General features: G+C 39.3%; 2 protein-coding genes across 2 annotated transcripts in view; one reads left to right on the top strand and one right to left on the bottom strand.

The window, feature by feature from the left end:
* Nucleotides 1–2,876, bottom strand: part of ncapd3 (non-SMC condensin II complex, subunit D3) — a 21,325-nt gene extending 18,449 nt beyond the window's left edge. The window contains exon 1 of the mRNA XM_035529567.1: nt 2,796–2,876. Coding sequence (XP_035385460.1) covers nt 2,796–2,847 — 52 coding nt within the window. The 5' untranslated portion in view covers nt 2,848–2,876. The remainder of the gene's footprint in view (nt 1–2,795) is intronic.
* A 70-nt stretch (nt 2,877–2,946) lies between these two features.
* primpol (primase and polymerase (DNA-directed)) lies at nt 2,947–9,656 on the top strand. The gene is made up of 14 exons (XM_027029404.2): nt 2,947–3,035; nt 3,436–3,659; nt 3,768–3,862; nt 4,175–4,313; nt 4,978–5,125; nt 5,374–5,425; nt 5,721–5,872; nt 6,333–6,495; nt 6,894–6,988; nt 7,606–7,692; nt 7,919–8,027; nt 8,282–8,364; nt 8,564–8,610; nt 8,771–9,656. Exons 2-14 carry the CDS (start codon nt 3,477–3,479, stop codon nt 9,044–9,046), a joined length of 1,629 nt encoding a protein of 542 aa, XP_026885205.2. The 5' UTR covers nt 2,947–3,035; nt 3,436–3,476; the 3' UTR covers nt 9,047–9,656.
* Nucleotides 9,657–14,036: the final 4,380 nt, after the last annotated feature.

Genomic DNA, 14,036 nt, shown 5'->3' with positions numbered 1-14,036 from the left:
ACACATACACACACACACACGTGTATATATACACACATACACACACACACACGTGTATATATACACACATACACACACACACACGTGTATATATACACACATACACACACACACACGTGTATATATACACACATACACACACACACACGTGTATATATACACACATACACACACACACACGTGTATATATACACACATACACACACACACGTGTATATATACACACATACACACACACACGTGTATATATACACACATACACACACACGTGTATATATACACACATACACACACACACGTGTATATATACACACATACACACACGTGTATATATACACACATACACACACAGTGTATATATACACACATACACAGTGTATATATACACACATACACACACACGTGTATATATACACACATACACACACACGTGTATATATACACACATACACACACGTGTATATATACACACATACACACACGTGTATATATACACACATACACACACGTGTATATATACACACATACACACACGTGTATATATACACACATACACACACGTGTATATATACACACATACACACACGTGTATATATACACACATACACACACACACGTGTATATATACACACATACACACACACACGTGTATACACACATACACACACGTGTATATATACACACATACACACACGTATATATACACACATACACACACACGTATATATACACATACACACACACGTATATATACACATACACACGTGTATATATATACACATACACACACGTGTATATATATACACACACACACGTGTATATATACACACACACACACGTATATATACACACACACACGTGTATATATACACACACACACACGTATATATACACACACGTATATATACACACACACACACACACACGTATATTTACACACACACACACACGTATATATACACACACACGTGTATATATACACACATACACACACACACACGTGTATATATACACACATACACACACACACGTGTATATATACACACACACACACGTGTATATATACACACACACACACGTGTATATATACACACATACACACACACACGTGTATATATACACATACACACACACGTGTATATATACACACATACACACACACGTGTATATATACACACATACACACACACACACGTGTATATATACACACATACACACACACACACGTGTATATATACACACATACACACACACACACGTGTATATATACACACATACACGTGTATATATACACACATACACACACACACACGTGTATATATACACACATACACACACACACACGTGTATATATACACATACACACACACACGTGTATATATACACACATACACACACACACGTGTATATATACACACATACACACACACACGTGTATATATACACACATACACACACACACGTGTATATATACACACATACACACACACACGTGTATATATACACACATACACACACGTGTATATATACACACATACACACACAGTGTATATATACACACATACACACAGTGTATATATACACACATACACACAGTGTATATATACACACATACACACACACGTGTATATATACACACATACACGTGTATATATACACACATACACACACGTGTATATATACACACATACACACACGTGTATATATACACACATACACACACACACGTGTATACACACATACACACACACACGTGTATATATACACACATACACACACGTATATATACACACATACACACACACGTATATATACACATACACACACGTGTATATATACACACACACACGTGTATATATACACACACACGTGTATATATACACACACACGTGTATATATACACACACACACACGTATATATACACACACGTATATATACACACATACACACGTATATACACACACACACACACACACACACACACACACTCTCTCTCTCCTTAGAAAGTTCTGAGCAACTGCAGTGTACTGTAGTAAATGTAGAGATATTTAAAATTGTAGTAGTTTCCAGAGAAACAGGACGTTTCTTCTTCATCAGCTCTGGGAACTCTGTAGTTTACTAGGTTACAAATTTGAATCTCTCTCTCTATCTAGTTAGATATAGTGTTCTGCTGTAAAAGATACATTAGCTATCGTAAAAGATACTTTATCTAGCTAGTTAATAAATCTGTATCGGCCGGGTTGCCGCTATCGGGCCCCTGAGCAAGGCCCTTTACCCTCGGCTGCTCCTGTCTGGGTTTGGGTGGTCTGGCAGTATCCCAGCACACGCCCTTCGCTGGCGTGGAAGTCCGCAGTGGTATTCTGTATCTTTGTTCTATTGTGTGCTGGTTGGTATCGGTAGTAATTAACGTTAAGCTAGTTTTCAACTGTTTACAATGTCCTGGCATCTGCCTTTTCGGAAAAAAAAAAAAAAACATTTGAAGACGCTAGACAGCTACTATCTGGATAGATAAACTATCCAGTTAGCTATGCATGTATCCTAACTGTAATTAGTTATAACGTAGTGGTCAAATAGCTATCCGAACAAACTTCAGGATTTCACCTAAGTTACCCCCTAACGAAAAAGACTTGCGCTGGCTAATGTTTGGTTAGCTACTAGCTAGCTGTCACTGACATTTTAATTTTAAGCAAACGTAATGCAATGCATTTAGCGATATGTATTGTTTTCCAAGTGCAGTAGGTCACAATACGTATTTGAAACATTGGCATTTTAAACCCCTGTAAATGATCAATACCTGCAGAAACGGCGTTTAACTTCAACAACTGTACCGCGCGCATCAACTCCATCTTCGCTTCGAATCCACGCGCCAACTCGGGCTCAGCTGCCCTTTCCCGGCATGCCTTGCAGCCCGCGAATATCAAAACAACGCACATCTGCGTTTGACAGCCTCACACCACCGAGAAGCCCACGGCGAGTTCAAATGTATTCGTAGTGAACACGGCGGGAATAAAAATTTAAATATGACACCAGAAAGGTATGTACCGGGAAGGCGAAAGGGACGTCAAACTTTACTTATTCTTGTTAGCTTCTGGGTTTGATAATTAACACTTGATAGCTAACTATAGCTAGCTAGTTAAGCTAGTAAACAAACATTCACATCTTACATTTCCAGTAGGAATTTATGCACAGTATAATATAGCATTTGTAATCTAGATAATGTATTATAAAGGTGCAAATCGAATAAATACGTTAATGTCTACAAGCTAGCAAGATATATACTATCATATTTGGCAGTATAAAATACAAGTTAGCTTAGTTAGCTAGCCAGCTAGATAAGTTAGAGCTTTTATGGATGAGCTAGCTAGCAATCTTAGCTAATTCTTATAGGTTAAGAGGGACAAATGTAGCTAACATAGTTCTTGGTGTTTTGACAGGATAAGGTCTACGAAGATTATTAACTAACGATATAGGGAGAATGACAAGTGTAAAGTGGCAGGACCGATTGAAAGCGCTGGAGCAGAGGGCTCTGTCCTTCCGAGCCGCGCCCATTTGCAGCGCGTATAAACCTCATCTCTCGCGACCGTGGCAGCCCTCGTCCGTCTGGAGGATCTTCCCACGGCAGAGTGCTGCCATCATCTTCAGTCAGCGTTGCAAACAGGTCACAAAGGCGTACGCTGACTTTTACGGCAACGTCAGACGAAGTGTTAGAATAACGTGGGAAGGTGGCAAGCATAGTCTGATAAATGGCTTCTTCTGTGTCTTGCAGGACGTACATGTTTTTGCCCTGGAGAGAGAGAGCAGAGATGCGGGGCACAGGGTTTATCTGGTGACCAGCTACAGTGAGCTCTGGCATTACTACAGGTACCAATATGCATCCTCACATGCAGCACAAAACAACAAAAGCTGGTCATCAAACAGACTGGTCATCCATAAATTTCAGTACATCTGCACACATTTCAAGTGGTTTGAATTTATTTTAATAATTTTTAACCTATTAATCTGTGATGTGTCTGCATATTGTCCTACTTCAAAGCCTGATAACATGCACTTGAAAACAAGTAATATACGCGTGTGCGTGTGCGTGCGCGTGCGTGTGTGTGTCTGTGTGTCTGTGTGTCTGTGTGTGTGTGTGTGTGTGTGTGTGTGTGTGTGTGTGTGTGCCCGTTCCTCTAGTTCTCACAGACAGTCACTGATGCACTGTTATGAGGTGATTCCAGAGGGTGCAGTCTGCAAATTGTACTTTGACCTAGAATTCCACAAAGCTTCTAATACACATCTTGATGGCAAAAAGATGGTGGCATCACTAATTCAGGTAAAAAACACACACACACATACATGCACACTTTTAGCAACGGTCTTTAGTTAACAGTCTTCTGGCCGAGAAGTACATTATTGATGTCTGCCATTGGAAGAGGTAGAGATTCTTTCACCCCATTCGTGTTGCTCTTAGATTTAAAGATAGTAGATTTTTTAAATGCTCGCATTTTTAACTTTCATCATTATGCACATTGTGTAGAGAATGACTGTACTGTTACAGAACATTGCATCAACAAGATCTGCTATTAAGTTTAGAAACCAATGATAAGGTATCAGTCTTTTTCTTGATGTTTGTAAAATAAGTCCAGTATCTTTCACAGCATTAATGGACTATAGGATAAAGGGTTATTTCCACAAAGAGTGTAGAGGGGTTTTGTATTTCATAGCTTCACCATTTACATTTTCAGCACAGAAAGCCCTACCTAGACACCCTAACATTTACCTTTTATGGCATTTAGCTGACGCTTTTATTCAAAGCGACTTAGTTATGACTGAGTACAACTTGAGCAATTGAGGGTTAAGGGTCTTGCTCGGGGGCACAACAGTGGCAGCTTGGCAGTGATGGGACTTCTGATTACAAGTCAAGTACCTTAACCACTGAGATACCACTGCCTTCTACATCCAAGTTCGGTTTTGTTTCTAATTCTCCTCAACAACAGTATGTTTGTGAGAAGCTGGAGGAGGTGTATGATGTGCACTGCTCTGCAAAACATGTGCTGAACCTAGACTCCAGTACTGCTGAGAAGTTTAGCCGCCATCTTATTTTCCTGCTACCCAACTCTGCTTTCAAAGAAAACATACATGTCGGTGAGTCTAAGTCTCTTGGCTCATATAGTGTCTGCAAGTTTTGCATTCCACTGCCAGGTAATATCACTTATGTACCCAGTGAATTAGGACCAGTTCAAAGATGGTTATTTGTTAAAGTTTAATAACATTTATATTCTCACATTTGTGTAATGGTTTTTATCATTATTGCTGAATAAACATGTGAGTGACTGGACTGATGTCACATGATGGTAATGCATGGTGGTGTATGTCTGCTGTCATCATTATAGGCAGGTTTATCCATAACATACTTAAGCCTGCTCTGAACAGTCTTCAGAAATGGTGAGGCAATTTTAGGTTTAAATTGATTAACCTTTTGGGCTTCATTTTCTCTTAATTTATTTCCATATGATTCCATGTGATTTGACTTTTAATTTAATTTTGACTTCATAATCTTACTTTGATATACCTGTTGCTTCTTAAATTATTTGAACTGTTTAAATTATGAATATATAATAATTACTCCATAAATTCAATCATTATCTTGGTACAGTTATCATATTCTGTTAACTTTCTGTGGATGTTGTGTTTTTAACTCTGAGATACTATTGTTGGTCTAATTGATTTTGTATTACAGCACAGAAGCTCTTGATGCAGCGCCACACCCCTCAGACATTGGTGACCTCAGCGAGGGTCCTCTGTCAAAGAGAAGAAAGGATGAAGAGAAAGACCTGACCTTCCTAATTGTGAAGACCAAAGATGGCCAGAAGCAGCTATTTGTGGATCTGGGTAGGATAGTTTTTCCAGGGATCAATTTACAGTCTAAGTTATGGTGTCTCAGGTAATTTTTCATTGAAATGTTTGTTTACCACCGAAACTGGACCTGTCTGTTATAAGACACTTCTATTTCACAAATGTATTTCTTCTGTTAACCATAGACTACATAAAACATTTTTCAAAAGCACACAGAGATCAGCTTTACTGCGCTGACAGCATGAAACATTCATTGTAGTGATCATTACTGATATTCTAGTCTTGCTTCATTACATTAGGTCCGTAGATCTGATTTTGAGTGGAACATGTAGAGCATTTTCTGAGAAAAGTCAATGGTGTAGTAATTCATGAAGTAACAGTTATTAGGAATTAATTCTCTGAAAGCACTAGCTGCCAGCCTTGCTCAAGCTTGCTCAAGCAATGTGCCATTGAAAAGTGTTTCTGACATAATGCTGTCTCTTGCCTTCTACCGTAGGAGTCTACACCAAAAACCGCAACTTCCGTCTCTACAAGTCCTCCAAGCTGGGGAAGAACGCTGCCTTCACTGTGGCTGAGGATAATGCGTTTGTACCAAAGCCCGACAAGCACACCACAGAAGAGGAACGCATATTCCTGGCTTCCTTAATTACCAACGTCAGGTAATTTGAAAGTACCCCCCTGATTAGGGGTATTGATTGGACCCCAAATCGGTATGCAGTATGTGACCAAAATACATTTTTGATGATCAAGCTACTGCTTGTTCTGTGGGGGAATGCATGCTTTGACCGGGCACAGCCATCTTGCTTCATAACGACACACCAATGCAAACCTATGCGAGTCTGTGTGCATGTGCGCACAGGTACCTGAGTACAAGAGTTTAATTTACTTTATTAGAAAACTGGTAATAACAAAAACTGGTAATGATATTGTAACCACATTGCTTCTTACAAGTATACCTGCAGTTTGTTTTTTCTATATAAATGGGATGCAGTATGCCATTAGAAAGCACCTTGTTACACACACAGACTCACACAAACACCTGGTCTGTTTTCTTCAGTTTTACAGGTCAGAGGATTCTGGAGTTTGATGCTCCAGAGATGAGTTCAGCAGGATTTCATTGTTCAGCCCAGCACAGAGTTCCACAGGGCTCAGGTACTTAGAATCCTGACCTAAGACCCATGTCCCACAGCTCTACCCATAACCTACCACAGCAGGCATAACCCAGCTTTTAATGCACTATGACTGCTAATGCAAAAAGCATAATGTTTATGCACTAAAGCCTTTGTCTAAATATTTCAACTGCAATCCCAAATGATGTAGATCTTGTGACTGTATCCACTCAAAAGATTTGGTATTTTCCTTGTATTTTTCATTCTTGAGGGCTGAAAATAGCTGATATTTTATCATGATATATCATGGTGCAAAGGTTTATTGTCTGTTTACTTGTATAATTTCATTTTAAGTTTTATTACACCAAGGAGTGTTCACATTTAATTCATGGTGAGGTGAAGTAGTACAGTTATGGATGTCTTGACAGACCACAGTAGAAGAGCTTTGCTACTCATCTCCCTAATTACCCCTTCTCTTTAGCCAAATGCACCCTACAGATGCATGTTATAGTTGTGTGATATATGACTGCCATGGACACACTGTTGCCCTCAGTGGATACACTGAAGAATCTATGCATTAAGTCGTTATATTTCATTTTGTCATTCAAAAATAGGTGATTTTTATTTATAACTATTCATACTTATTACTGTGTTTTAAAGAGCTTGCAGGTGAACAGCAGGCATCTCCATACAAGGAACTAGATGACTTCGTGTTGACACTGGTCTACAAGGATGGTATTCAAGGAAGTAAGCACACAGAGCACAAGCTGAACTATCCCTTCATCATAATCCCTTCAATTACAGAAAAGTCCAAATGCCACTATTTGCACTCTTCTGTAACTGCACTATGCTACTGTTTGCACTTGTAGTAGATGCTAACTGCATTTCATTTCCTATTCCTGTGCAGTGGCAATAATGTTAAATCTATCTAACATTGCTAAACGAATGATAACAGTACTGGGTTAAATGACAGGCTTTAGGCGCTGGACCTACTTTGTGTCCGAGCAGCTTCTGGTTTATGACATCGCAAAGTTCCGCTGGTGTCATAATGTTGGCCGATTCCACAAGAGCAACAACATCATGTGAGTCTTTTAAGAAAATCCTCAACTCGTCTGATCAAACGTAATGACACAGATGAAACATTGTCTTACTGCAATGTACTACAGGGTCTGTCTGACAAAACACATAAAGGAGGCTGGGAAACCATTTTAGCACATTTATTAATGATGAACAGCAATGCTATCTTGATGCTGCATGAACTAAAGAACTTCCTGGGATGAGAACCAGATGTCCAATTCTGTCTGTGCTTTGAGCTGTTCACTTTCGATCTATTCAGTATTGTGGTGGATATGAAAGAAGAGGTGTGGTATCAGAAGTGTCACGATCCTGAGTGCAGGAGACAGAACTACAGATCCTCTAGTACGTTCATATCACAGTGCCGTCTACATAGCACCAGTCACAGTTGCAGTCATTTTACATCACAGTGCCATTTTACATATCACCAATCACATTCTATTTTACATCACAGTGCTAATTCATCAGTCCTGTTTTACTGTCATCACAGAAAATACCACTTTGGGCGTGTAGCTCATATTTTGCTGTTTTTTATTGCATGCAGGTTTCCCACTACCACAAGACGTCAGCATGAGCTATATGTTGAAGGAGGTCAGTTCATCAATAAAAACAACTTGCTCTTTAATACTAATAATAATACTAGAAGAAGCCCCTAATGTGTTTTTACATAAAGCTCTACACAGGTTAGTGTTGGGATGCGATCATTGATGTTTGTGAATGCGTGTGTATGTGTGCGTGCATGTCTCTCCAGGATGAGGAGGACCAGTTGTTTCTGATGGATGAACTGGGAAACATTGAGTTGAGCCAGAGTTCTGTCCCAGCCCCTGCTTCTGGACGGGACAGCCATGCAGAGCCAGCCATCTCACGCTCCCAGACAAAGGACACAGATGCATGGGCGGAGGGGCCTGATGACCCGTTCTATCTAGAGGCCCTGGAGGAGGTGGAGCGGACCATTGAGGAAAAGGGGGAGATCTCTGACGAGCTTATGATCCAGGCAGTGACAGAGTGTGAGGGTACACTTGTCTAAGATCCTGTCATTCTTAGGCTGACTAATGTTGGATGAAAACTACAGCTGTGGGACCTATACACTATATACATGACATGTTTAAATTTTGTAACAGGTACTACCCCTCCAAAAGGGGGTTATATACTATGGGAAGGAAATACGTATTCAAAATGGATTTGTAACTTGAATGAAGGCTGAAGTGAGAAGTGATTGTGGGGCTTCTGTCAAGGAGGGTATGATATAATGAGATTTTAATTCTCTTCTGAAAATGTTTAAGTAGTGAGAATGTTCTGCAGGTAATCTTAAGCTTAATACTTAAGTTATTGTTTTCCTATTATTTAGGGTGGTTTTAGTGCAGTAACTTGACTTTTATTTCTCTGACTACACACGCTACATCTTGCTCACATTCAGTCTTAAAAACAGACATGTGTTTAGCAGAATTTAAGAGTAGGGACACTGAAGATATTTCTTTTGTAAACCAAATGAAATGCACTGGTATGCATTTGAGCACAACGTGAAGAACATTAGTTAATTCTAACTATACGAGCAAAAGTTTCGAAAAGGTTGCAAATGCCTGTTAGAGCACCCACCATTTCACTGCGAGTTATACTGTATGACTGTATGTGACGAATAAACCGAACTTGAACGATGCGTCGAGTACTGGACGAGTGCCCCTTTGCGACCTCTAGTGGTAATGTAAGTTACATTACATTTACTGGAATATAACAAAATTCTGAAAATTGGGTAGCATGACAGGTTGAATCGTAACGGCATGCCTTTTCCCAGCACGTTGTCAGGATTTTGGCTTGCTTAAATAAATCTGAGCGCAAGTGTCAGTATTTCTACTAACGATTATAACTAGTTTGCTTGTTTTTAAGATGAAGCTGTGAGTTATTCAAGTCTGAATGCAGTTATGTGTAGGTATAACATTTCACAAAATTTGAAAAAGTTTTTAGATTTTATAACACGCAACGACACGCCTCGCCATTCCTAAGTCTCACTGCTGTTAAAGGTAAGATGATAAATAATCGATGCATTACATTCCCGTTTAAACAGTATAAAAAAGTGGATAGTGTTTATTTATTTTTGGTGCTATTCTAGGTTGAAGCTGTAAGACCACTCGGTTGGTTTCGAGTGGTTGCCTTTACATGGCGCACTTTTCTTGTTAATGATGAAAAAAACAGTCCACCTTTCTCATCCGGACAAGGTGCATTTGCTTCTAAGTTATCAGTACACATGCTTACCTCCACGTAGGGGTGCAACATTAAGATGCTACGGCCATTAAGTAACAATTTGGAAGTTAAACTATCTGAACAAATTACGCAATCTGTTAGTTGCCTTAAGCCACGGAATCGTGGTCAAGGGAGCCACGCTTTGAAGCAGGATGCGCCTATATATTCGACATGGTATTTCGCAGCCCACCGCAAACTAACGCTCACTGAAGCGTGCAGAAGCCTTTTCTCTACATAAATCCAGTTTATTTTAGACCATCCGCATTCCTCTGCTTACAATGTCATTTTACGGTAGTATGATTTTAAAAATAGATGTATGAAGAAATGATACACTGAAATCTATCCAAACTTGCAAGGGTGATAGCCAAGGGCTCCTGCTCTTATGTGGTAGTAGAATTGTTTTGACATTATGGGAAAGTTCTGAGAAATAGATATCCAGATTCAGACTTTATCAATTGAGTACATTAATTCGCCTAAAGGTAGTATGACTAATATGTTTTCATGAAGAAATGGTACAGTGAAATCTGTCCAGTGGTACTAGGATTGTTTTCGTATTATGGGAAATTGTATTTTAAATTGTTTATTAAGCTGTTTAAATATATTAACAATTGTGTTTAATGATATGATGCAAATAAATTACTTAAATGAAGTAAAATATATTTTGTACTTATAAATGTAGTAAAATTGCGTGTCTACACCAGTGCTCTTCAAAAAATACGAACGTTTCTGTTTGTCTTTGTCAGGGAGCATTACTCTGCGGAAAGCTGCAAAATACCGTAATGTTGCACATATATGCGCAAATGCCAAGCCTTCCTATTTATGAACGCCATTAGTGGAGACTCAAAAGCGAAACTAGACGTGTTTGTCCATTGACGCCCGTGGGCAGAGTGAGTGTGAAAACAAAAGTTAAAATCGCCTTTTTATTTTAGATTTTCTGCCTTATGCAATATAGGCTGCTGTCAGATGTCACTGTACAATAACAGCAAAAAATCGTAGTAGTAAGCGGAGCCGGTACAAAACGTTCAAACTATTAAGGCCCGCATATAACAAGATTTCGCTAGTTCGCTAACGTAGCTAGCTGGCTACATCATTTTAGACATGGATGAAGTTGGCGGATCAGAATTAGAATAAACGTGTTTCTGTTTTGTGCTGCGTTTGTGCAGATTCCGTTTTTGAGAAATTAAACAATTTTATCCCCCGTGATATCACCCAGCCCCCGTTGTTTTGCTACTTAGCTAACTATGCTGTGTAAAGCCTCCGCGCTGACCCGTGTGCATGTGAAAGTGAGACTGGAGCGGTTACCGTCAGTACTTAGAACCAATCAGCACTACAGTGAGAAACGTTAATGTGCTCTGCAAATTTTTAAAGGCGTCGATTTCAATCATAAACCAAGTTTTGATTGATTGCCTTGCTTGCCAACAATGCCAAGTTGCAATTATCAGCTAAACCAGGACTGCGACGCTTAACCATTTAAAGGGACATTTTGAAAAATCTCAGGAAACTGGGGGCCAGAGAACGTTTATGGTTTTATTTCATTTTTAAATACCTTTTTTACTATATTAATTGAACTGTCCATTGTTCATTCAAAATATGCCAAAACAAAACTTCCAACAACAAAATATAGGCATTTGAAGTAGACCCTGAAACATTACATTAATACTTGAAATAAGGAACACACACACACACGTGAAATATCCTATGCCATTAGAGCTTCAGATACGGGTCTGCTTATCTTCTTCAACCCAACAATCACAACATTGTGAGCTCTTCTCAGGGGTCATCAGGACGGCATGTCCCTTCCTCTGTGTTTCATTGAACTGATCCCATGACACCTCCAGATGGCTCAACATTGAGGTCTGGTATCCAAGCCTCACCCCCCCCCCCCCCCCATGCTCACTTCAATCAAGCCGCACGTCTTTAAGCACTGTGCCACTAGCAAACGCAACCTTTCAAATCCATGATGGCCTTCCCAGCGGCTAAGGCGGTACCAAGTGCTGCTGGCACTGTTAGTGCATGCTCAGTGCCGCCAGTTCCACATGGCCAACTTTTCTTGTTAATGATGAAAAAATAGTCCACCTTTCTCATCCCGACAAGGTGCAAACTTGCAAGGGTGATAGCCAAGGGCTTCTACTCTTATGTGGCAGTAGAATTGTTTTGGCATTATGAGAAAGTTCTGAGAAATAGATATTCAAATTCAGCCTTTATGAATTGAGTACATTAATTCGCCTAAAGGTAGTATGGCTTTAATATGTTTTCATGAAGAAATGGTACAGTGAAATCTGTCCAGTGGTACTAGGATTGTTTTCGCATTATGGAAAATTATATTTTAAATAGCTTATTAGTACAGCTAAAAAACAAACATGACAGGCAAACCATGGAAACATGAATGCGAGGAGGGGGGGCCATTCGTGACAGATATAAACACACACACACTCACAGCTTCATCCACTGCATCCTCTTATGGAATTGTTAACTGTATATATAATATTGATCTTATTGTAGAACATTACAGCCACACCACCTCCATGCCAGATAGAGGGCATAAAAAAGAGCAATTATGGGTGAGAAGGTGGCCAGCAGAATTCTGAACCATCTGAAGTCTGTGAACAGAGGAGGAGCTAATGTCGAATAGAAGAGAGTTGCAATACTCCAAATGGCTAGAGATGAAAGTGTGAGTGTTTCTGCGGCAGACTGAGACAGGCAATGACCTAATTTTGGCAATGTTGCACAGATGGGAAAAATGTTTTAACTATAGAGTTGATGTGGGCACTGAATGAAAGAATGGAATGAAGTGAGAGTGATTGTGGGGCTTCTGTCAAGGAGGGTACGATATAATGAGATTTTAATTCTCTTCTGAAAATTTTTAAGTAGTGAGAATGTTCTGCAGGTAATCTTAAGTATTAAGCTTAAGTTATTGTTTTCCTATTATTTAGGGTGGTTTTAGTGCAGTAACTTGACTTTTATTTCTCTGACTACACACGCTACATCTTGCTCACATTCAGTCTTAAAAACAGACATGTGTTTAGCAGAATTTAAGAGTAGGGACACTGAAGATATTTCTTTTGTAAACCAAATGAAATGCACTGATATGCGTTTGAGCACAACGTGAAGAACATTAGTTAATTCTAACTATACGAGCAAAAGTTTCGAAAAGGTTGCAAATGCCTGTTAGAGCACCCACCATTTCACTGCGAGTCCACCATTTCACTGCGAGTTATACTGTATGACTATGTATGTGACGAATAAACCGAACTTGAACGATGCGTCGAGTACTGGACGAGTGCCCCTTTGCGACCTCTAGTGGTAATGTAAGTTACATTACATTTACTGGAATATAACAAAATTCTGAAAATTGGGTAGCATGACAGGTTGAATCGTAACGGCATGCCTTTTTCCCAGCACGTTGTCAGGATTTTGGCTTGCTTAAATAAATCTGAGCGCAAGTGTCAGTATTTCTACTAACGATTATAACTAGTTTGCTTGTTTTTAAGATGAAGCTGTGAGTTATTCAAGTCTGAATGGAGTTATGTGTAGGTATAACATTTCACAAAATTTGAAAAAGTTTTTAGATTTTATAACACGCAACGACACGCCTCGCCATTCCTAAGTCTCACTGCTGTTAAAGGTAAGATGATAAATAATCGATGCATTACATTCCCGTTTAAACAGTATAAAAAAGTGGATAGTGTTTATTTATTTTTGGTGCTATTCTAGGTTGAAGCTGTAAGACCACTCGGTTGGTTTCGAGTGGTTGCCTTTACATGGCGCACTTTTCTTGT

The sequence above is a fragment of the Electrophorus electricus genome, chromosome 9 (assembly GCF_013358815.1).
Source record: "Electrophorus electricus isolate fEleEle1 chromosome 9, fEleEle1.pri, whole genome shotgun sequence".
In the NCBI taxonomy this organism is placed as follows: Eukaryota; Metazoa; Chordata; class Actinopteri; order Gymnotiformes; family Gymnotidae; genus Electrophorus; species Electrophorus electricus.
The sequence above is the reverse complement of the archived record's forward strand: the minus strand, read 5'-3'. Positions and strand labels throughout refer to the sequence as shown.